The sequence below is a fragment of the Helianthus annuus genome, chromosome 12 (assembly GCF_002127325.2).
Source record: "Helianthus annuus cultivar XRQ/B chromosome 12, HanXRQr2.0-SUNRISE, whole genome shotgun sequence".
NCBI classification, from domain to species: Eukaryota; Viridiplantae; Streptophyta; class Magnoliopsida; order Asterales; family Asteraceae; genus Helianthus; species Helianthus annuus.
Genome location: NC_035444.2, coordinates 56511242 through 56536286, shown reverse-complemented (window position 1 = coordinate 56536286; position 25045 = coordinate 56511242). Strand labels below are relative to the sequence as shown.

Sequence of the window (25045 nt, the reverse complement as noted above, 5' to 3'; positions counted from 1 at the left end):
AACATACCTTCAAGAAGTACACTACTTCAAAGGAAATGTGGGATGCACTAGAAAAGAGATACAAAGAAAATTATGTTGATGTCAAAAAGAACAAGGTTGACCTACTAAAGAAGCAGTTTTCTGTCTTCAAGTGTATGAGAAATGAGTCACTTGAAGATATCATCACAAGATACTATCATCTAATGTCAGAAATGGACAATTATGACATAAATAGCTATACTGACATAGAGATAAATGACAAGTTGCTTGATGCTTTACCTGCAAAGTGGGATATCTATACTCTCATGATTAAGGGGGAAGCTGATTATGAGACTAAAGACCTAGAAGAGGTTGTTGGAAAGCTGAGAGCTTACGAGCTCAACATGAAGAAGAAGGAAACATGATATGATCAGGTTCAGGATCTGGGGGTTTACAATGGAATTCCATCTTCTTCGTCTCATAATGCTTCTAGCGATTCTGCAACTGTGTTTCTCTCATGTGAGAATAAGCAGGTTACCACTAATGCAGATGGTGATGTGTGTTTTGTTGCTGCTTCAGGAGGATCAATAGGAGCTAAGAGACAATCAGCTAGTAATCAGAATACAAATACCAGGTCTATGCCTCTGAGCGTGAAGGCTGCTGAAGAACATCTTGCTTTACTAGCTTCATTTGTTGCCTCTTAAGAGAATACATTTAGGGAAAGATATCCAGCTACTTTTGATGAAGATTATGATCAGATTGACCCTAATGACTTAGAAGAAATGGATTTTTGACAAGACCAAAGTTAGGTGCTTTAACTATCAAAGTTATGGACATTTTGCAAGGGAATGTCAAAGACCAAAAAACAGAGTCTGCGGGTCAAAATTCAAGTAACAGGAATGCATCAAACAATACTGGCTCAAAGGCTTTGATCTCTACAACACGAGAGGGTTCATGTGATTGGAGCATTCATCTAGAAGGTGATGAAAACGCCACACAGGCGTTTATGGCAGAGATTGTCACAGGTGATGATGCTGAAGCAAAGGTAGATGTTGAAGCAAAGGTAGATGCTGAAGTAGAGAAGGAGAGTGAAGCTAAAAAGGTTGATGCTGATCAGACTATAGAAGTTCATGAGGAAAACCTAAAGTCTGATTATGAAAAGGATGCTTTAGACAAAAAGATGGCTGTTGATTTTGCTGCTTTCATGGCTGATTTGAGCAAAGCTATAGGAGAGGTAAGTTCTAATTCTGCTAGTTCAGTTTGTTTAAGATGTTGTGAATTACAGGGTGAGGTTGATAGGTTATCAACACAATCAAAGTTTGATTAACAAGATATCAAGCATAAAAGAGTCAGTTTTTTCGTAAAAAGAAATGAGTCTTTATATTTGAAGAAAATTAAAGGTTATGAAAATGAAATTAATGTTTTAACCTGCAAATTAAACGAAAAACTTCAAATTGTAGACTCGGCTCATGATACGATGAGTGAGAAAACAAAAGAGATTTCTGAAAAATGCAAAGAGTTGTCAGAAGCACAACTAAAAATCATTGAACTTGAAAAGAAATTAAGTCAATTTAGAGATTCCACTTTTGTTATGAAACATATGATGGGTGGCTTGAAGAAGAGTAATGACAAGACCAGTGTTGGCTTCCAGGGCTTTAATGAACTCCCACCTCCTCTTAGTCATGACTATTCTTTCTTGCCAGATGAAGATGAGTTAACAGACTTTGTGTCAACTGCACCAAGTAGTTCCACATCAGATCTAGGTGATGTGTCTGAGCATGATGATGTTAGTGTTAAGAAGGAGAATAGCAGTTTGAAAATAAAAGGTTTACTTCCTAAAAATAAAAAGCAAACTTTTGTTAAAAAGGTAAATTTTGTACAAGGAAGTGACATGAAAAACGAAACCACTGTTATTGAAAGTGAATCAAATGTAGAGTTTGCTAAAAATAAAAACTTAGGAAAATCTGAATCTAAGCAAACTGAACAAAGTCCTTCTAAGACACCATCATCATCATCATCAAATGAAGGATCTAGTTCAAAGGCTTCTCTAAAGAAGTCTTCGGCTAAAAGATCGTGCTTCAAGTGTCACACCAAGGGACATGTAGCAAGCTGTTGTCCTAACAATAAGAATGAACCACAAATCGGTGACAAACAGAGAGGGAAATCACCATAGAAGAGTGGTGATGATGAGGAGAGAGTGTCCAACTCTCCAAATAAATCTGCTCCTAAGCAACAAGAGGATGTTGCTGTTGGTGTAGATAAGGCTGAAAAATGAACTCAACAAGTTCCTCGTTTTCAAAGAAATCAACAAAGATTTCAGCCTGAATCTACATCAGGCAGATATGAGAGACCTAGGAGCAGTTCACCAAGAATGAACAATTTTAATGGAAATTTAAGTAATTTCAGAAGTCAAGGTCAATATCAAACTCGATACCAAAATAATGGTGGTCGAACCTTTCACAACAATGGCTTTAGAAATTATAACAATCAAGTTTCTTAGAGTCAATCTAGAGTTCAAACAAACTCTGGTTATGTGTGCCAAAACTCAAGGTCTCAAAACCAGAATTTCCAAAGGTCATAGAGTCCAAACATGCATAGGAATCCTCAAGACCATAGACCTCGTGGAAATCAAACCCCATTTCCATCAACAGGTCCTAGATCCAAGACTCCAGTTAGGAGTGATGGATATTGGATGGATGTGAAGGTAGTTGATGAATTTGGACGACCCAAGACCATTAAGGCTTGGGTCCCCTAATCTAACTAATCTGTGGTTGGTTTGTGCAGGAGCTGCTAAGGAGGATTATCAACTTGTGGTATGTTGGTTGGTTTGTGCAGGAGCTGCTAAGGAGGATTATCAACTTGTGGTATGTTGATAGTGGCTTCTTTAGGCACATGACGGGGGATGCAAGATTGTTGTCTGAGTTTGAAAATTATGATGGAGGTCATGTGAATTTTGCTGGTGCTAAAGGAGGACGCATTACAGGTCGAGGAAAAGTGACCAACAGAAAGATAACATTGGACAAAGTGAACTATGTTGAGCAGCATAAACAAAATCTGATGAGCGTGTCACAAGTCTGCGACAAGGGTCACTCGGTCCATTTTACTAAGTCTCAAGCATTGGTGTTGAAACCGGGTTTGGTTATTCCGGATGATGGGATATTGATGAGAGCACCGAGGAGGAATGACACTTATGTCATGGACATGGGTGCTAAGGATTCTTCTGCTGTGGTGGCATGTTTATTGTCAAAAGCATATGAGGCTGAGTCAATGTTGTGGCATAAACGCATGGCCCACATTCACTATCGCAAAATGAATTGTATTATTAAAAATGAGCTAATAAAAGGGGTGTTATTACAGAGGTTTCATGTGGAAGATAAATTTCTTCCATGTCAAAAGGGAAAACAACATAAGAAACCTCACAAATCGAAAACAGTTAATTCCATTGATGCCCCTTATGAATAACTTCACATGGATTTATTCGGTCCAGTGAACTTAAGGAGCTAGGTGGAAAGTACTATTGTTTAGTTGTCACATATAATTACTCATGTTACTTGATGTGCATAAAACACGACATATAAATTGTATCAAATACAGCGTAAAATCAACCCTTTCTCGGTACTAACGTTGGAAAAAACTTGTTTCTTTGATCCTTTTTAATTTACAGGGTCAAAAGAGCTTAAATGTGCAAAAGGAGCAAAATAATAGCAAAAACCAACATAAATACAAGGAAGGAGGATTGACGCAACTCGCCAAGCCCCAATCCACATCCAAACCAAGAAAATGGCAAGATCAGAAGACCTGACACGGGGCCGTGTCCACCAGACACGGACCGTGTCCAAGACCAGAATCTCTGCAAAAGAAAAGACAACAGCAAAGGACAAAACTGTCAACCAACTCGGGGCCGTGCTAAGATAACACGGGGCGTGGTTAACTCTAAGATTTGCAGAATATGAGATAGTACATCAAGTACATTGGCCACTGGCCGTGCCGTTGACACACGGGGCCGTGTTAGTACAAGACCTGACGCTGAAGTTAATGAGAGAGAGAGAGAGAGAGAGAGAAAGATGACCACGGGGCCGTGTCAAGCGCGCACGGGCCGTGGTAAAGCTTCTGATTTCAGTTATAAATAGGGGTGCTTGGTTCCATTCCAATCCATCCCTTGGCAAACCACTTCTCCCTCACTTGTCACCATGCCACCACCATCATCCATCTTCCATCATTTATAGTGTATATAGTAGTCTCGGGATCCAAGATCGATCGTAAGAGTCTTTGTCAAGCAAAGGCCATGCTTGGCTAAACTCTTACATCACTTGGTGAAGACAAATCTTTTGTGTATTACTTTTTGATTTCCAATCTTTGGCAACTTTTTAATTGGGTATGTGTTAATGACTTTAATAACTAGTTTTTTATATTGAAGGCAAATTTATCTAATCATTCTTCATATGTTGTTGATTCACATATTCATGTCTTTACGGTCTATAAAAGGCGCGTTAATTGCCTGGAAGGGGGTTAGAAGGGTGGTTGGGTAAATTTTATGTCTCGTTCAGTGTATAGATCCTGGGAGAACCTGGTTCAAGCTTAGTAACACTTCCCGAGAGGACGGGCATTACCCCCGCGGGAGAAGTGCAAACCGCTTGAATCCCTTATATATAAACTACTATTAAAACTTTAAACCAACCCTGCGAGGACTATATCCCTGCTAACTCAGACCAAAGGGTTGAGGGTGATCACTGCCTGTAATGGGGCCCACCACTTTTCGCATTAATAACTTACTTAATTATCTTTCAATAATCCGACCTTGCGGGACTGTATCCATGCTGACTGAGACCAACAGGTTGAGGGTAACGTTGCCTGGAAGGGGGCCTTCTACTATAACTTAAAGATGATCTCTTAAAATGCCCAAAATGCGGAAATCATCAAAAGAATACATAAAAGAGGAGTTGGAACCAAGTGATTCCTTCTAGTCTATCTATTTTTCCCTTATTTTATTTTTCATTTTTAGTTTATCTTTTTATAGCTTTAAAAACCTTTTTATCAAAGTTTGGTTTGATTAGACGTTAACAATAAGCCTTTATTAAAAGCTCTTATGTCCTTGGACGACCTCGGTATCTTGCAATCACTATACTACGTCCGCGACGGGTGCAGTTGCCCTAACGTATGTGTAGAGTGATAGTAGCATATCATGTTTTATAAATTTGAAACTTGAATTAGCTAGTAAAAAGAGCTAAAATATATGAAAAAAATATATACACACCCGCACACGTCAAGTTTTTTTGGCGCCGTTGCCGGGGACACAAGAATTTTAAGAAAGCTTAAAATTAACCGCCTAATCATTTTTATCTTTTCTTTTTATTTTTTTTCTTCTTTTTCTTTTAAATTTCTGCTTTCTGCAGGAATAACACGGGGCCGTGTGGGATCAACACGGGCCGTGTTAAACCTGTAGTATCTGGGAAAAGTTGTTTTCTTGTTACTGGAACAGAGACACGGGGCCGTGTTACAGGAGCAAGGGGCCGTGTTGAACTTCCAGAATCTCGGAACTTGAAAACAGAAATTTTTTCTGGATAGCACGGGCCGTGCCAGCCACAGCACGGGGCCAAGCTAACCTTCTGATGGCATTCTTTTTGTTTTTGTTCGCAGAAAATCACACAATTCTGTATAATTCGTAGGAGATACAGTTTGGTGCATGACCTCTACCTCCGACAAAGACATAAAAGTACCGCTTGACGAGCCTGAGCGCTTTTTGAGAAAAAAGACTTAAAGCTAAAAACCAACAAAAAGCCTCGACCCAAAACCCCCCTATGGCGGATCAACGCACTCTCATGGATTACCTACGGCCTACGGTCGGTAATCTTGGAGCCGCTATTAACCCTCCTAATGTCGATGCTAATAACTTTGAGCTTCGACCACACCTCATCCAAATACTCCAAAATTCCACCACTTTCCATGGCCTAGCAGATGAAGATCCCTATTTACATATTACCAGCTTTTTGAAAATATCTGACACCTTCCGGATCAATGGAGCCTCTAGCGATGCTGTTCGACTCCGTATGTTCCCTTTTTCCCTCAAAGACCGAGCGAAAGCTTGGTTAAACACCCTCCCAAGTGGGTCCATACACACTTGAGATGAACTTGCCCAAAAATTTCTCTACATATATTTCCCTCCCACTAAAACCGCCAAACTCATGACCGAGATTAACACCTACTCTCAAGAAGACGGGGAATCCTTGTAGGAGACATGGGAAAGGTTCAAGGATCTATTAAGGAAATGCCCACATCACGGTCTTTAACGATGGCAACAAGTGTCCACCTTCTATGTCACACCCTCAAAATTTCCACATGCGGAGTATTACCGCGAGGCGTGCGACTGCCAAGGATCCAGCCACTAATTATTTTGAATATTTTACGAAATGTGTAAATTATTCCAAATGATACAATTGGTGATTTAGTTTAAAAGTTTTTAAAATGTACTTTATGTTTGCATTGGAAATGTAAAATAAACTTATCACGGCTAGAAACCACAATTTAAACAAATGTACAAAACATACAACTTTCCAAACCACACACACTTCATCCGTTTGCAACGTCCGTCCGCAGCTGTACCTGTAGATCTGCAAGCATGCAGTAGTATGTCAACATAAAGTTGGCGAATTCGCAGTTTATCAGTGTTGTTTTCAAAATGTAAGTTGTTAAGTTACTCTGTTTTATAAAACATGTCATGGGGAGCTACCCCATCTTTTTAAGCTACTAAACTCGTGCCATACCGAAACTAACTGTAGTCATGTTTTGTGGCCCACGTCAATGTCTATCATCATTGACTAGTTGCCCAGGCATAATAGTTCACTCCCGTCCTCTGCGGCACTGTGTGAGATTTGTTAGGCCTAATAGCGCTACTAACTAATATCCAGTTCGCTCTTGGACTTGGCGATTAATCGGTATAAAATGTGTAAGGACTTTCAGATATAGTTCCGTCTAGTCCGCTTAAGACATGCAGTATAATAGTAATTTAACCGTATTCCATCCCTGGGAATACTAGGCAATCCCAAACCAGGGAAAGTATTGTTCGTTCCGTTCCCAACCACCGGGAATACATGCTTTTAGTAAAATGTGTCAACTCACCTTAGCTTAGCTCGGCATATTAAATTACTTGAGCCGGTATGGTCAACCACGGCCTATTATGGTTACCATTTGAGAGTTAGTGTGTGTGCTCACGCGGAAACACGAATCCTACACGTATCTAGAACATAACACATTTTATCATACAATACTAATTATCATGCATGCATCTATCACGACATCGCTTAGCGACAACACAAGTGTCACAAAAGATTTAAAATACTCTTCAATAAAAATTCAGCAATATAGTGCATTTTCGAACAGTTTTCAGAGTGTTATCTGGAATAGTTCGTGTACAACAAAATTCCCAAAACAATATAGGACGTGTCAATCGGAGCGTCGACTACTGTGTAAAAATTTGGTGAGCAAACTCCTTACGGATTTTTCGTGACAAATCTTGCGCCAAACAGTAATCAGATTCGTCGTAATCTGACCCTGTTTGCTGAAATATTTATTTAAAAATCTGCGTTTATCCGATTAACGCAAAACCAACAGCAAAATCACTTGATCAAGCAAGGGCATCTACAGTAAAGTTTTCACGTCTAAACAGTAAACATATACCATGTCATGATACGAAACGTGAGCTGCATTTTCTGCAGAAAATGCAGCTTTAATTACTGAAAGGAAATAATTTATTTAAAATAGTAAACGACATCCAAAAATCATGATTCGAGCACCATTAGAAGCATTAAAGACTCAAGCAAATCCAATTTTCATTAAGTTATGACCCCGTTACAGACGATTAAGGTCGGTTGTAACTGTCGAACAGCTTGCTATTTTTCGCATATATATTACTAAAACTAGTTTCCGGGTTTCTTTACCGTGTTTTACCGTCATATAACACCTCTACAATATTCATGGCAGTTCATAGATTGTTTCATATCAGATTTACCATACAATAACAACAATCTCATAAAGCATGACAACCCTAATCCAACAACACATGCCCATACTCTACTAAACCGTAACACAAATCCTCACATACGTTTTTCATGGTTTCTAATCTACCAATTAAGCATCATAACATCATATTCATCACAACAATTAACAACTCAGCAATGAAACACGAAAACCAAGAATCAAAACCACATAAAATACTAACCGAATGAAGATAGGGTGCGAGAGGCAGATAGTTCGAGCAAGAGGGAGAGCAGCGATGGAGTAGGGGTAGCGACGTGAGGGGGGGGGCTGCTACTGCCGTAAACTTGAGAGAGAAGGGAGTGGATGCTAGGGTTTCAGTTTCTTTTCTTTTTTTAATCACAATATCACGCACACAATCAGTATACATGCATGTGTAACATTAAAGGAGAGGTGGGCTTGGGCTTCAACAATAAAAGCTACAACAGAAAGAGGTGGGGTGTGGGCCGAAGTGGCTGCCCAAAACAATCGCAAGGGAGGAGTGGAGGTGATAGGCTGGCAACTTTTCTAATTTGATTAGTAACATACATATATATATATAGTTGCATATAATCCAACTAATTATAAAATTATAAATATTCAACTCAACTAATAAAAAGGGTAATAATGGAGTTATGGTTCGGGCCTCATGAGTTTCGAGTTATGCGAATGAGTTGGATCGACACGTGAAACAGATGTTTTGGTTCAAACGGTTCGGGTTGGTTAAACACAATAAGGGTTTAGCTTCAAGTATTCGTTTGTATAAATTAAATTAGATGTGTACAATTAATTCTTCACGCAAGTTCGTGTATTTATAAAAGTAATATAATTATAACGGCGCTAACCTCGTAAACACAGGTTGTCACATCATCCCCAAGTTGAAAGAAATTTCGTCCCGAAATTTAGCATGCGGTCACTGAAGAAGCTAGTGCGGTTGAGCATTTTCGTGGGGTGTCACATCATCCCCATGTTGATTTGGAATTTCGTCCCGAAATTCAGTAGTAGCTTCAGTACTGGTCGTGTTGTTCTTAAACAACTGAGGATACTTGCGCATCATTTGGTCTTCTCGTTCCCAGGTAAACTCTGGGCCACGACGTGAGTTCCAACAAACTCGAACTATGGGTATCTCGCTACGCTTAAGAGTTTTGATTTCCTGGTCCATGATCTCCACCAGTTCCTCAACGAAACGTAGCTGGTCATCGATCATGAGTTCCTTGAAAGGAACAATGAGAGTCTCATCTGACAGACATTTCTTCAGATTTGACACTTGAAAAACGTTGCGTATACTGCTGAGCTTTTCCGGCAAATTCAGTCTATATGCCACTGTGCTGATTTTCTCAGTAATTTCAAATGGTCTGACATAACGTGGATTAAGCTTGCCCCATTTGCCAAAACGAACCATGCCTTTCCAAGGTGAGACCTTTAACAAAACTCGGTCTCTAACTTGGAATTCCAACGATTTTCTACGCTTATCAGCGTAGCTTTTCTGACGGTCACAAGCTGCTGCCATTCGCTGTCTGATCTGGGCAATCTTTTCTGTTGTGTCAAGTACGAGTTCAGGGCCAGTGATTTGGCTATCACCAAATTTAGCCCAACATAAAGGTGATCGGCATTTTCGTCCGTACAAAGCCTCGAACGGAGCAGCCTTAATGCTGGTAAGGTAACTATTGTTGTATGAGAACTCCACCAAAGGTAGGTGCCTCTCCCAGCCACTACCAAAATCAATAACACCTGCTCGTAACATGTGTTCATGGGTTTGAATGGTGCGTTCAGTTTGACCATCCGTTTGTGGGTGATAGGCAGTGCTCATGTCTAGACGCGAGCTAAAGGATTTGTGCATCGATTGTCCAAAATCAGATGCGAAACGCGGGTCACGGTCGGAGGTGATGGAGGTTGGCACTCCGTGCCTAGTAACTACTTTCTTCAGATAGATGCTTGCAAGTGTCGAAAACTTGTCGGTTTCCTTGACCGCTAGGAAGTGCGCAGATTAATCAGGCGATCTACGATCACCCAAATGGTGTCGTTCCTGCTTTGAGATCTGGGTAAACCAGTGACAAAATCGATGGAAATTTGCTCCCATTTCCACGTTGGTATCTCCGGTTACTGCAGTAGTCCTGATGGCTATTGGTATTCAATCTTGACCTTAGCGCAGGTCACGCATTTGTTGAAATGATAGCTTTTCATGTTAGGCCACCAGTACAAGGCTTTGAGATCATGATACATCTTGTCGGAACCAGGATGTACCGAGTAGTGAGACTTGTGTGCTTCATCCATCAAAAGCTCTCGTAGGTTTCCGTAGGATGGAAACCATATACGTTCCATGAAGTAGCGGGTGCCGTCTTCCTTGAGTTCGAGTTGCTTTTCCATGCCCCACATGGACTCAGCTAGGAGGTTTTCTTCTTTCGGAGCTTCGACTTGTGCGCTTTGGATTTGTTCGGGGAGGTTCGAATGGATGGTTAGTTGCAACGCACAAACACATGTTGGTGGTTTCCCTTCGGCTGAGGGCATCGGCTACGACATTTGCCTCGCTCGGATTATACTTGATTGCGCACTTGTAATTGTTTAGGAGTTCGACCCACCGACGTTGTCGCATGTTTAACTCCTTCTGGTCAGGTATGTGCTGGAGACTCTTGTGATCAGTGTAATTGGTGCACTTGGTACCGTAGAAGTAGTGTCTCCTATCTTGAGTGCAAGAACTACAGCTCCCAGTTCCAGATCGTGGGTAGTGTAGTTTTCCTTGCAAACCTTGAGTTGTCGAGTTACGTAGGCAATGATTATTCACGCGTTGCTTTAGTTTGCGACCGAGCACTTGATGGGTGTACTGTTGCAAGCAATAAACTCATCAATGCCCCGGACAGGATAGGATAGGATAGAAGCACCTCATAGCTTATCTTTTAATTGCTGGACTTGCAAATTCCTGAGCATCTTTCGAGTTAAAGCTGTGAGGGATTGTGTATCCGATCGAGAAAAGCGAGCTTTGTGACGTTAAAAGTCGTACATTGAAAACTTAACGTAAGGTTGTTTGTGTTGTAGAAGTTACAGGGTAAGGTGTAGGTGTCGTTCGGATTCCTACTGGTTCTTGGAGTAGATTCGGATGTCGTCGAAGAAAACAAGTGACAAATCTGTCAAGGTAGGGTAAATTTGAATGTCGTGACTTGGAACTTGTATTGGTCGTATCAAGTTCTAAGGACAGTGCTTGTGATATCTTCATATCTGTGGTATCTATGGCTCGTTACTCCTCGAGTAACGTTCGTAGAGAGTAACTCGTCCAAGCGAGGGTTCGCGCAGAATGTCGTTGGGATAATAATAATAGAATTCGAGAAGTATATCGTGAATAGATGTGTAAACATGCAAAAAGGGTAGTCGCAGTCGATGCGTAAACGTTTAAGGATCGGTAGTAAGGGTTTACCTGATGTCGAGGATATAGCTGGTCGTACGCAAGTTGTATGAGGTTAAAATAAAGAACGTCGTTTGCCGATAAGAAGTGTTACGTCGATATAGTTGGTATAACAAGAACTAACTAGAGAAGGAAAGTTGTCGTACGGGTTTGAGGGGTTAAGTTTCACTTAAATGTCCGATAGGATGTTTTGAGCGGGGTCGTGTACGAAAGGGAAGTAGTTCACCTTGATTCATGATCTCTAAATGAGTTTGTGATTCTCAAACCAGTAAGTAACCAATTTCGGATGGACAATCTAAGTCGTGCGGATGAGTCCGAAGTAGTGCTTGTGTCGTCGAGGTGTTTCAATGTGAGAATGCGAAAACATGTTTGAAAGGGTATGACTGAATCATCAAGTCACTAATGTGGGGGTCCAAGAGGTTTATCGACTGGGAGTCGAGCTTGCCGAATCCCCTAAACTAGAGAGAAATCTTATTAGGGTTTCTATATGAAGATGTAAGGACATCGTGGTATCGCGATAAAGAAATGATAGACTTGCCCAAGTTAGTAATGGAAATAAGGCATCGCCTTAAACGATAAACGTTGGTTCGTACGAAAACTAGCGATAAGATTACATAACCAGAAAAGTTATCATGGGATAACGGTTCTTTCAATAAAGTAAACGTTTAGATCATCGTGCTCGTCTGTGAGTTGACTAATCCGTGTCTTCGTCCTCATATATTCTCCAATCACGTTGATTTATAAGAACGACATCACTTTGCTGAGTTGAGGTATGCGGAGGTATAAGGTTAGGTTCGACTAAGAATTAACCACGTAACAAGGAATTAGGAGAAACAGCTTCGTGATCGATGGGAATGCGATGTGATTATTAGCATTGCCATGAGAAGTATACACCGTTTACGCTCCTCGTATTCGAGGCATGCAAACAGGAATCTGAGGAGTGTAGACCTAGGTGCTGTTTGTTTTTTCAAAGGTAAAATGTCTGCAGTCTGCGGACCACATCTGCAGACATCTGTAGCTGAAGAGGTGGACCAAACCTCTGTAGTCTGCAAGAAGAAGACTGTTTGTTTTCTGCAAGCTAAACACTGAGAAAAACTATTGCAAAACCTGACATCATAATCAACGCATAACCTCTTTCCCAGTACCGAAGCTTCAAAAGGAACCGATAATTCTTCCCAATCTTAAACGACTTGATTTGAACACAATCATATCAATTCGTACCAAATTTAATCAGCCGTTTCTTTTCGTTTCGAATAGAAGGAGTAAACCTCCTCGTTTACCGTATTCAATCACACTAGTTGTAAAAACACCCAACTGCACATACTTATCTTGAACTCGAAATACACCAACTCAACACCACTATCAAATCCAATCCTAATATTATAGAGCAACCACTATTCAGTTTTCTTCTTCAGCTACTCTTGCAAACAAGAACTTCAGATTCAAAGAATCAGCGAACTAAAACACATTTTGAACATTTTTTACTTGTGATTTCAGCTGATTTTGGTTGATTTAATGAATCCATAATCGATGTATACTATCCAAAAAAATCAAAACTTCAAAGAAACAAACTGATGTGTGTCCGAAATGTCCAAACACTTTGATAAAAAACAACACGTTCAATCCAGTTTTGGTTTTTCTTTTTCGGAACCATTCAGATCTGAAAAAACACTGTTTTAACTCAAATTCGTCCAACTGAAACTCATCAAAATCTTATCGAAACAAGTCGGAATGAATCAAAATGTTCAAACATAATCTATTCAACTTGCTCGGTGCTGCAACAAACCTAATAAAACTGTAAACCTAACTTAAAAAAAGAGACTCAAATCATTCAAATCACAAACACAAAAATCAATAACTATGCATAAGCTAAAATTGATCAATCTATCATCATACTGATGTTAATATAAAACTAAAAACCTAATTTAAACAGAGACTTGATTCATTCAAAGCATGAACATGAAATCCAAAAATCAATTTGTTTGAAATGTATAAACTAACATTAATCAAACTTTCATCATATAGAAGATTAGAAGTAAATCAAAAACTCAAATCATTCAAAGTACGAACATGAAATTCAACAATTAATCCTCCAAAATAGGAATAAAATATAACAAAACCTAACATCAGAAACACCTCAAAACCCCCATCTCAGATCCACATCGAGCGTGTATCTCGTCGGCATGATGTGGTTGTAGTTCACGAGCTTGGTGTCAGCTGAGTGGTGTCGACGGAGGTGGAGGTCGACGGCAGAAAAAAACAGCCGGAAATTGAATGTAAATACGAATATATGGTGGAGGTCGACGGCGGAGAAGGTGGAGGGGTCGACGGAGATGTGGGGGTGGCGGAGGAGGTGGAGGTGATGGTGTCGGTTGGAGAAGATGGAGGTGTCGGCTTTTGAGATTGTGTTTTGAAAGAGCTGAGTGGAGAAGAAGAGAAGAGAAGAGCCTTGAAGATATGAGGCCTGGTATGCGCGAGGAAGATGTATAGAAGAGCTTTTTTTAATGAAATCACTTCCAAAAAACAAACACGCTGTAGACTCAAACGTCTGCGCGTGGTCTGCATGGGGCAGACATAAGAGGTTATGAAGTGCTTTTCACAAAAAAACAAACACCCCCTAGTAGGACACTTCCAGACAATTGTCAAGAATTCAGATCATCAGTTGGATGAGAGAACGAGCCTCACCACTCGAGTTGGGAAAAGAATTGCGTGAATAAAAAGGATGTGAATGACGTCATCGATCCTTCTAATCCTTGTTAATTGCTTCACGTCCTACTCTTGGTTTTGTGTGTGTCGTAAACCATTTCGCGTTTCGAGCACTAATGTCTATAGTTGCTTCGTATATGGGACCAAGTTGTCGTGCAATCGTGCCTTAACAGTTGTTCCTCCAATAACACGTGATATAGGAACGAATCTCCTTCGTCGTTTCTCTTTCGTGACTTCCTTCTAGGATCCGTAGCAGGGTCCTAAATGTTCATCGCATTGATTCGTCCTTGTCCTTTGATGATATCGGAAAAGCTGTGGACGAGGGTTATGAAAAACTGGTTTCTCATACTTTGCGTGTTGTGATGTCGAATCAAGGTTAGGAGAATTCGTAATTTCCTATGATATATCATGTTTGTAATCTTTGCTTACGTATGAGTTACGGTGTTAGATACTAAATATACATATGTATACACATCTATACATATACCATACACAAGTAAAGATCAAATGGTACAATTACCATATAAGCAGCTGAGTCTGACGAACCTTGCAAATCTGAAGTGTGGTGTTGTGGTTTCTTCTTGAAGAATGGTTATAGTCTGGTTTCCATATAAAAATATTTTATTTCTCAGCCAAATATTTTATATTTTAAACCTAGTTCAGTATAACCAATGGTTCTGATACCAATCTGTCACACCCTCAAAATTTCCACATGCGGAGTATTACCGTGAGGCGTGCGACTGCCCAGGATCCAGCCACTAATTATTTTGAACCGGTTACGAAAATTTTAAATTATTCCAAATGATACAATTGGTGATTTAATTTAAAAGTTTTTAAAATTTACTTTATATTTGCAGCGGAAATGTAAAATAAACTTATCACGGTTAGAAACCACAATTTAAACAAATGTACAAAACGTACCACTTTCCAAACCATACACACTCAATCCGTTTGCAACGTCCGTCCGCAACTGTACCTGTAGATCTGCAAGCATGCAGTAGTATGTCAACATAAAGTTGGCGAGTTCATAGTTTATTGATGTTGTTTTCAAAACGTAAGTTGTTAAGTTACTCGGTTTTATAAAACATGTCATGGGGAGCTACCCCATCTTTTTAAGCTACTAAACTCGTGCCATACCAAAACTAACTGTAGTCATGTTTTGTGCCCCACGTCAATGTCTATCATCATTGACAAGTTGCCCAGACATAATAGTTCACTCCCCTCCTCTATGGCACGGTGTGAGGTTTGTTAGACCTAATAGCGGTACTAACTAATATCCTGTTCGCCCTTGGCCTCGGCGATTAATCGGTATAAAATGTGTAGGGACTTTTAGATCGAGTTCCGTGTAGTCCGCTTAAGACATGCAGTATAATAGTAATTTAACTGTATTTCATCCCCAGGAATACTAGGCAATCCCAAACCAGGGAAAGTATTGTTCGTTCCGTTCCCAACCACCGGGAATACATGCTTTTAGTAAAATGTGTGAACTCGCCTTAGCTTAGCTCAGCAGATTAAATTACTTGAGCTGGTATGGTCAACCACATCCTATTATGGTTACCATTTAAGAGTTTGTGTGTGTGCTCACGCGGAAACACGAATCCTAAACGTAACTAGAACATTGCACATTTTATCATACAATACTAATTATCATTCATGCATCTATCATGACATCGCTTAACGACAACACAAGTATCACGAAAGATTTGAAATACTCTTCAATAAAATTTCAGCAATATAGTGCATTTTCGGACAGTTTTCGGAGTGTTATCCGGAATAGTTCATGTACAGCAAAATTCCAAAAAAATTACAAGACGTGTCAATCGGAGCATCGACTATTGTGTAAAATTTGGTGATCAAAATCCTTAATGATTTTACGTGACAAATCTTGCGCCAAACAGTGATCAGATTCGTCGTAATCTGACCCTGATTGCCGAACTATTTATTTAAAAATCTCCGCTTATCCTATTGACGCGAAACAAATGACAAAATTACTTAATCAAGCAAGGGCATCTACAGTAAAATTTTCACGTCTTAACAGTAAACACATACCAAGTTATGACACGAAACGTGAGTTGCATTTTCTACAGAAAAACGCAGCGTTAATTTCTGAAATGAAATAATTTATTTAAAATAGTAAACGACGTCAAAAAATCATGATTCTAGTACCATTAGAAGCGTATTTCAAAATAGCTCGTTATAGACTCAAGCAAATCCAATTTTAATTTAGTTATGACCCTGTTATAGATGATTAAGATCGGCTGTAACTGTCGGACAGCTTACTGTTTTTCGCATATACATTACTAAAACTAGTTTTCGGGTTTCTTTACCGTGTTTTACGGTCATATAACACCTCTACATATTCATGGCAGTTCATAGATTTTTTCATATCAGATTTACCATACAATACATAAATCTCATAAAGCATGACAACTTTACACCAACTACACATGCCCATACTCTACTAAACCGTAACACAAATCCTCACATACGTTTTTCATGGTTTCTAATCTACCAATTAAGCGTCATAACATCATGTTCATCACAACAATTAACAACTCAGCAATGAAACACGGAAACCAAGAATCAAAACCACATAAAATACTAACCGAATGAAGATAGGGTGCGAGAGGGAGAGCAGCGATGGAGTAGGGGTAGCGACGTGAGGGGGGGCTGCTGCCGTAAACTTGAGAGAGAAGGGAGTGGATGCTAGGGTTTCAGTTTATTTTCTTTTTTTTTGAATCACAATATCACGCAAACAATCAGTATACATGCATGTGTAACATTAAAAGAGTTGGGCTTCAACAATAAAAGCTACAACAGAAAGAGGTGGGGTGTGGGCCGAAGTGGCTGCCCAAAACAATCGCAAGGGAGGAGTGGAGGTCATAGGCTGGCAACTTTTCTAATTTGATTAGTAACATACATATATATATATATATATATATATATATATAGTTACATATAATCCAACTAATTATAAAATTATAATTAGTCAACTCAACTAATAAAAAGGGTTATAATGGAGCTATGGTTCGGGCCTCATGAGTTTCGTGTTATGCGTATGACTTGGATCGACACGCGAAACAGATGTTTTGGTTCAAACGGTTCGGGTCGGTTAAACATATTAAGGGTTTAGCTTCATGTATTCATTTGTATAAATTAAATTAGATGTGTACAATTAGTTCTTCACGCAAGTTCATGTATTTATAAAAGTAAGATAATTATAACGGCGCTACTCGTAAACACGGGTTGTCACATTCTACAAAAGACTCTCGCCACACACAAGGCAAATCCTTGATTCCGGCTCCGGGGGACTCCTTGGGAACCGGCGACTCGAGGAAATTTATAATCAAATTGAAGAACTTGCTCAAAATAGTTTTCAATGGCACACTCCTAGGGGCTCGAAATCTATAGCCCCGGGCGCCCACAAGGTGGATGAATCCACTTCTTTGCAAGCCCAAATCAAAGTCTTAACTAATAAAATAAATAAACTTGAATTGAACCAAACAGATTCGGTTATGGCTTGCGAAGGATGCTGAGGTGGTAAAGTACCTAAATAACCGGCCACGACCCCCGGGAGTTCAAAGTAACACTTTTACTCCCGAATGGCGTAATTATCCCAACTTTAGTTGTAGGGAATCGGGGTAACCAACAAAATCAAAATCAATGATCTAACTTTCAACAACAACCACAAAATGAGCAACAAGGTTTCCAACAACAAGGAGGAAGAGAAAGGTTTGAGGATATCATTACTCGCCTTCTCTCCGAATCCAATAAAAGATACTTAGTCACAAACTGAAGCGGAAATTAGAAAACAAAGGGCTAGTGTTCAAAATATAGAAAAAAAATTAAGCCAACTTGCCCAAAATTTCGCCAAGAGACCGAAAGGAGCCTTACCGAGTAACACCGAAACAGACCCAAAAGCCTAAGTAAACGTAATCAACCTAAGAAGCCGGAAGGTAGGACCCAAGATTGAACCAACACCACAACAACCTGATCCAATCCCCTATAAAACACCCATCATCAATAACCAAGAAAATACTCAACCCCAAAACACCGACACAACCAAACCTCCCTCGGTCCCTTACCCCTGTCGTTTACTTCGGCAAAAGACCGACGAGCAATTCACTAAGTTTGTGAGCTCGCTTAAACAACTTCACATCAATCTTCCTTTTGTGGAAGTCCTCACTCAAATGCCAAAGTACTCCAAGTTCATGAGAGACTTCCTCACTGACAAAAGAAAGATTGAATCCATTCAACAAGTCACCCTAAGTGAAGAATGCTCGACGACACTCCTCAACAAGCTACCCCAAAAGAAGATTGATCCAGGAAGCTTCACCATTCCTTTCTCCATTGGTGGATCACCAATACGCAATGCGCCAACCGACTTGGGGGTTAGCATTAATCTAATGCTGGCCTTTATGTTCAACCGACTAGAGTTAGGTAAGCTACATCCTACAAGGATGAGCATACAACTTGCGGATAGGTCGGTAAAATACCCTCAAGGTGTTATAAAGAACCTATTCGTAAAGGTGGGAGAATTTGTTCTTTCGGCTGACTTTGTTATCTTAGACATGGAAGAAGACACCGAAATTCCACTCATACTAGGACGACCACTCCTGGCCACCGCATTTGCTATGGTGGGTATGAGTGACGGAAAACTAACATTGAGGGTTGATGAAAAATAGATCAAGTTTGAAGTGGGACAGCGAGCGGAGGATGATCCGGTCAAATACCTCAATGCGATTGACTCAAGCCTAGACGATGCCTTGCAACGATACAACTCGAGATGTGAGTCATCCTGCTCGGGTAACATTTGACCAACTTAGGGTCTAGCCAAGGACCCTTATAAACGTGGCGCACCATGGAGGCATTCCATGGACTATCCATTAGTTTAGTAGTTTAGTTTTAGTTTAATCTTTAGTTTAATGTTTTCTTTTAAGTTTTATCTCTGTAGCAATAAGGCACGCTCAACAGAGGATGATGGATGATGAAAAATGGAACCCATGCACGAAAATCAGAAGCCTCCCGACTCAAAAACTACAAAACAGTGTCTGTAGCACGGGGCCATGCTCACCCAGCACGCCCTAGTGCCCAATTTACTGATGTCCAAAATCTTCTGTCCAGAAGGTGGCACGGGTCGTGCTCACCTAACATGCCCTCGTGGCCACCCCATTGTAAGTCTTCTGATTTTAGTTGTTACTGGCACTTCGGACACGGGGTCGTGTCCCTATAGCATGCCCTCATGCTGCAAGTGCCAGTAACCAAAAATTTTGCTATTTTTCACACATTTTACCAAAATAAATCCTATTTGGGACACATTGAGGGCAATGTGTAATTTAAGTGTGGGGGGATGATAAAACCTTGAATCGTTTGTCCTAAAACACGCCTTACACAAAACTCGCCTTGGAACCGCTAATCACCCCAAACTTTTTCAAAGTTTTTTTAATTTATTTTTCTTTTACTTGTCTTGGTTTAGTCAGGTAAAAATTATGTTTTTACAAATTTACAACTGATAGCTCGTGATAAAAAGAACCAATTAAGAAAATTATGAAAACGGGCATGACAAATCTTTGTAAAATTTGATTGTATATACATTTTTACACTACAACCCCTTTTCTCACAAAAGTGAGTTTTAAGCCATTACTGAGCATATAAATATACATCTATACTTGTTGCTCAATTTTCGTTTCTTGTGTGAATAGCTCGTTTGGTTCTCACGAATCTAGAACCTGACAATGCAATATGTTCCGAGTCCTTACCGACAAAAATCCAAGTAAGTAAATGATGGAGGCATTAGGATCAACCCATTTTTCACTACAAAACCTTTATTTTTCTTTTCTTTACCAAAAACATCCCTTAGATAAACCCTTTGAACCTTAAACCTTTTCATTTCTAAAACCACAAAAACAAACCTTTTCATTTTTCATCTTTTATTTTTGTAAAAGTATCGGTTATGAAATTACGATTATGGCTCAGTTTCAACTTTGGCAAAAAAAAAAAAAAATCAGAAAATTTGCAGAAAGTATTTTTTTTTTTTTTTTTTTGCTAAGCCACAAAGCAATGGAAAAACCTATACTTTTATGCCTTTCGCCATTTAAATAAAACATACCAAACCTGAACCACAACCTACCCTTTAAAGTCCTCTTGATATTTGCAAAGATTTAAACGTCAAAAAGGAGGAGGTTTGATCGATTGTCAAGCCTATGTTAGGAGTAAGTTCCAAACCCGAGCATGAGCGTTCTCACTTACACAACTTCGGCCGAGTGTTGAGCGACCACTTGTGAGGTGTGTAAATTTGTATATAACTAAATGGAATTTTATAAAGGCATGTTATGCCCAAAAGTAAAAAAAAATTATTAACTTGTTTTAAATAAATCATGGCGAATAAGACTGTAAATAAAAAAAACAAAATAAATTTTGAACTTAGATTCCCACACTCTAAAAATGAGACCAAAACCTTCTCTTCTACCTATTCTGTTTGGGTGTGTAAGCCACATAAAAATGGCAAAAACAAGTTTATTCGCTCACAGGGACTATTTGCATCAAACTGCAAAAGTCTGTCGTTTCGTAAGGCAACGTACAGTCCAGAACTTGATCCTAAGCTAAACATATCATAAATAACCTAAACATAGCTTAGAAATAAGCTTTGAGTGGTTCGGTGTGCGAAAATATGCTTATTTGATCTTACAGAGACTAAAAGTGTCAAAAACGACGTAAATTTGCATTTACGCGCATATCTTACGTTCTGACCATATCTGGACATCCAAAATTTTTGTACACACTAAAATATTTTTATTTTAGTGATCGTCATGCAAAAATTCCATTCGTCTCTTAATTTGGATCGTTTTCGCGTCCGTTCGAGTTTCGTCGTAATTAGACGAATAACGCGACCGTACGGCCAAACGAACCGACATCCAAGAGTTTTCCGAGCATATTTTGAGTCCTCTAAACTTTAATGACCTTGTAGAGCCTTGAAAATGGCTTAACGGGGGCCAAAAGGGCATGAAATGAGCTTAAACACATTGCAGGGACTGATCTTGTAAATTCTCAAACTTGTGCTGATCTGCTGAGTTTATACGGGCTGCGTAAGCCTGTCCCTCAGCTTACGCGGGCCTCCTAAAAATGCCCAGTTCCAGATTTTGATTTTTCAGCAACTGTTTGATAGATCAGGGGCTGTTAATGTAAATTCTTTGTGTGTTAACCAAGTTAACACCTCTCCAAGGCTTCTAATCTGCTCTTAACACATGTATGGCTAGGATTTTATGCTTGGAAGTTACACAAACACTTGGAGTGATCTTGTGAACTCATGACAAGTATAAATAGCATGGCCATTTCATTGTTTCAAGAACCCTTGATCTGAATTCTCTAAGTTGAGGTTGAAAAACTTCATACCTGAGATTTTAAGATCAAGTTCTCCCTAGCAAGGACCCTTTGTAAGCTTCCTTCGTTCTTTTATCGCTTTCCTAGCGTAAAAGTCAAACAGTGTTTGACTTTCAGCTTTGACCAGTCAATGGTCAACGCAAAATTCGTTTGAACTTTGCATCGTGATTGTAATCATGATGGTTATAATCCTTAGTGATTATACCTACTGATTACCACGTTAACTAGGCGTAGTGACGAGTCAAAGTTTCGGTCAAAATGCGTTTTAGCACGCATTTTGCAACGGAACTACTTTTAGGTATCAAAACACTTTTTTATACCAAATCTGTTTTCTAAGTAGGTTAAACATGTTTGACATGTTTAACTCGCCACTACTAGTTTAGTGCTTGTTTAGGGTCGTAAGTTAAGCGATCTAAACAACCGTTTAGACTTTCGAACCCGGCCCGTTTGGTCGATCATTAGGATCCGACCAAGCATGTTTAGTGATTATAGTTGCATAGGGAATAACCTCTGAGGTTATACCTTATGATCACGTAGGATTGGTTAGTTATTTGTTAAGTAGCTTGTACGCCCATAGGAAATGACCAAAACGCCCTTTTGAAGCATAAATCCGTATTTTGAATATGTGAACATGTTTTTGACATATAATCTGATTTAGTAACATTTTTAGGCATAATTGGGCATGTAAGACTTGACATACCACATAGTTAACCATCCGACCATAGTTTTACGCAACCGACGCGTTATAGTAGCTTATACTACCATAATGGGTCGAAACGGGTCAAAAGCACTTAGGTAGACTTCCAAATCAGAATGTTAGCTCTATTAAATCATACCATATGAGTTCAAATACTCATTTGATTTATAGAACACCATTCTATCCTATCTCCCGAATTAGGACCCGATTATTAACATAGTTACCTATATTAGGTGCCGTTTGATTCGTGATCCTTGGAGCTTTAGTTGATCTTATTCTCAAGACTATAAGCAATCCCATGTGATTACATAGTTTCCCCTCTTTTACCGCTTTCAACTACTTTGGGGTGATACACATGTACATACTTGTTACTTATGTGTTTTCATTGCTTTTATGACATAAAGATGCTAGTTTCACCTAGTACATATCTAGTACATGCTTTCAATTATGTTTTGCTATGTATGTTAAGCATGCTAGCACATTGATTTATTTCACATTTGTTGCATATGTTTACTTAGCATATGGACACATTGTTTTACATGACATTGCTGCTATGTATGTTTACTAAGCATGCTAGCACATTTTTTTACATGAACATTTCTACTATGTATGTTTACTTAGCATACTTAGTACATGGTTTTCACATGCTACATTGGTTATGACATTTGGTATGTTTAATCGGGACAATAATACATTCATTAACATTGATCACGTCGCTCGGTAGTATGTAATGGTACCATAGGACTTGACAAATCCCGTTTCTGATTTCCTAGGTTTGTTTGGAAGTTGGAAATGACAGAATCCGATATACATGATTTAGATAAACCTTTAATTTGTTTAAGGGTTTGTCGCCACAGTCGCAAGGCTTGAATGTATGCGATTAACATTACTGCACAAATGTTTGTAATCATAAAGCATTATTTTCTGCAAAACATAATATTTGATTTAAACTTAGGTTTATTCAAAAACCTTGTTTTGTACATTTTTCCTATGGGGTTGAGTAATTACTAGTTATTCACCATACATGACCTTTGTTTTCACATTGACATTATCACATAGTTTGAGTAGGTACTATCTACTTGCTATGCATTATATTTGGTTATACATGATACATTTCTCACATGACATTGAACATGGTTTACACATAAACATTTTGACATTAAACAAGACATTTTGGTTAGTTATTGATAAGTGACTTATGTAACGGGGCTATGTGTTATATGATAAAAGCATGGTGGATACGCCGCTGGTACTTCCTATATATAAGTGCTTTTATCGTATTATACATTGTTGCGTTATCTAAACCACTTTGACAAGAACATGAAACATTTTTACAAGAACATAACATTGTTTTACATATTACATATTTTATACAAATTCACTTTTACTTGGTTATTCATTTAACCATGCATTATCCTTTTAATTATCAATTGATTTTCACTTTGATTTTCATATGATTTTATAAAGGAAAACATTTTACAAGGTTCATGACTACATTTTTGTTAAACACTTCTTTTAACCACAAGTCATGAATCCTGCATAAACCAAAACCTATGTATCTCACAGGCATTTTTATGCTGACGTACCTATTTTTACATGTGTTCCAGGTGCTAACGCATGATGATGTTTGTGCTTCCCTTAGGCGGACTTGGGCCTTAGAGACTTAAAAGACAGTTAATTATGTTATATTTCTGTTAAATTCCAAGACAATGTGAACTTTAATCTTAATAATACAAAACTTTAATTACCATGGTTGTTGAAACAATAATTCTGTCGCTCCACTCCCCGACGTTTCCGCTGCGGTTTGTCATTTTACGCGGTCGGGGTGTGACAGTGTTAGTACAAGACCTGACACTGCAGTTAATGAGGAAGAGAGCGAGAGAGAGAGAGAGAGAGAGAGAGAGAGAGATGACCATGGGGCCGTGCCAGGCGGGCACGGGCCGTGGTGAAGCTTCTGATTTCAGCTATAAATAGGGGTGTTTGGTTCCATTCCAATCCATCCCTTGGCAAACACTTCTCTCTCACTTGCCACCACTCCACCACCATCATCCATCTTCCATCATTTAGAGTGTGTTTAGTCGTCTCGGGATCCAAGAACGATCGTAAAAGTCTTTGTCAAACAAAGGCCATGCTTGGCTAAACTCTTACATCACTTGGTGAAGACAAATCTTTTGTGTATTACTTTTTGATTTCCAATCTTTGGCAACTTTTTAATTGGGTATGTATTAATTAATTTAATAGCTAATTTTTTATATTGAAGGCAAATTTGTCTAATCATTCTTCATATGTTGTTGATTCACATATTCGTGTCTTTACGATCTATATAAAGCGCGTTAATTGCCTAGAAGGGGGTTAGAAGGGTGGTTGGGTAAATTTTATGTCTCGTTCAGTGTATAGATCCTGCGAGAACCTGGTTCAAGCTTAGTAACACTTCTTGAGCGGACAGGCTTTACCCCCCGCGGGAGAAGTGCAAACCGCTTGAATCCCTTATCTATAAACTACTATTAAAACTTTAAACCAACCCTGCGAGGACTGTATCCCTACTGATTCAAACCAAAGGGTTGAGGGTGATCGCTGCCTGGAAGGGGGTCCACCACTTTTCACATTAATAACTTACTTAATTATCTTTCAATACTCCGACCTTGCGGGACTGTATCCATGCTGACTCAGACAAATAGGTTGAGGGTAACGTTGCCTGGAAGGGGGCCTACTACTATAACTTAAAGATAATCTCTTAAAATGCCCAAAGTGTGGAAATCATCAAAAGAATAATAAAAGAGGAGTTGGATCCAAGTGATTCCTTCTTGTCTATCTGTTTTTTCCTTTATTTTATTTTCATTTTTAGTTTATCTTTTTATAGCTTTAAAAACCTTTTTATCAAAGTTTGATTCGATTAG

The 25045-nt window shown here is 39.1% G+C and overlaps 1 protein-coding gene and 1 non-coding gene across 2 annotated transcripts; one reads left to right on the top strand and one right to left on the bottom strand.

The window, feature by feature from the left end:
* Positions 1-6134: 6134 nt before the first annotated feature.
* On the bottom strand, positions 6135-6241 carry LOC118485345. Its single transcript, XR_004875645.1, has one exon. It is a non-coding gene; the product is annotated as a small nucleolar RNA R71 (small nucleolar RNA).
* A 12020-nt stretch (positions 6242-18261) lies between these two features.
* LOC110892883 lies at positions 18262-18756 on the top strand. The gene has a single exon (XM_022140018.1). It carries the CDS (start codon positions 18262-18264, stop codon positions 18754-18756), a length of 495 nt encoding a protein of 164 aa, XP_021995710.1.
* Positions 18757-25045: the final 6289 nt, after the last annotated feature.

Excerpts from the sequence above, each read along its gene's own strand:
- LOC110892883 (XM_022140018.1), top strand. The coding sequence starts at position 18,262 with ATGCCAAAGTACTCCAAGTTCATGAGAGACTTCCTCACTGACAAAAGA.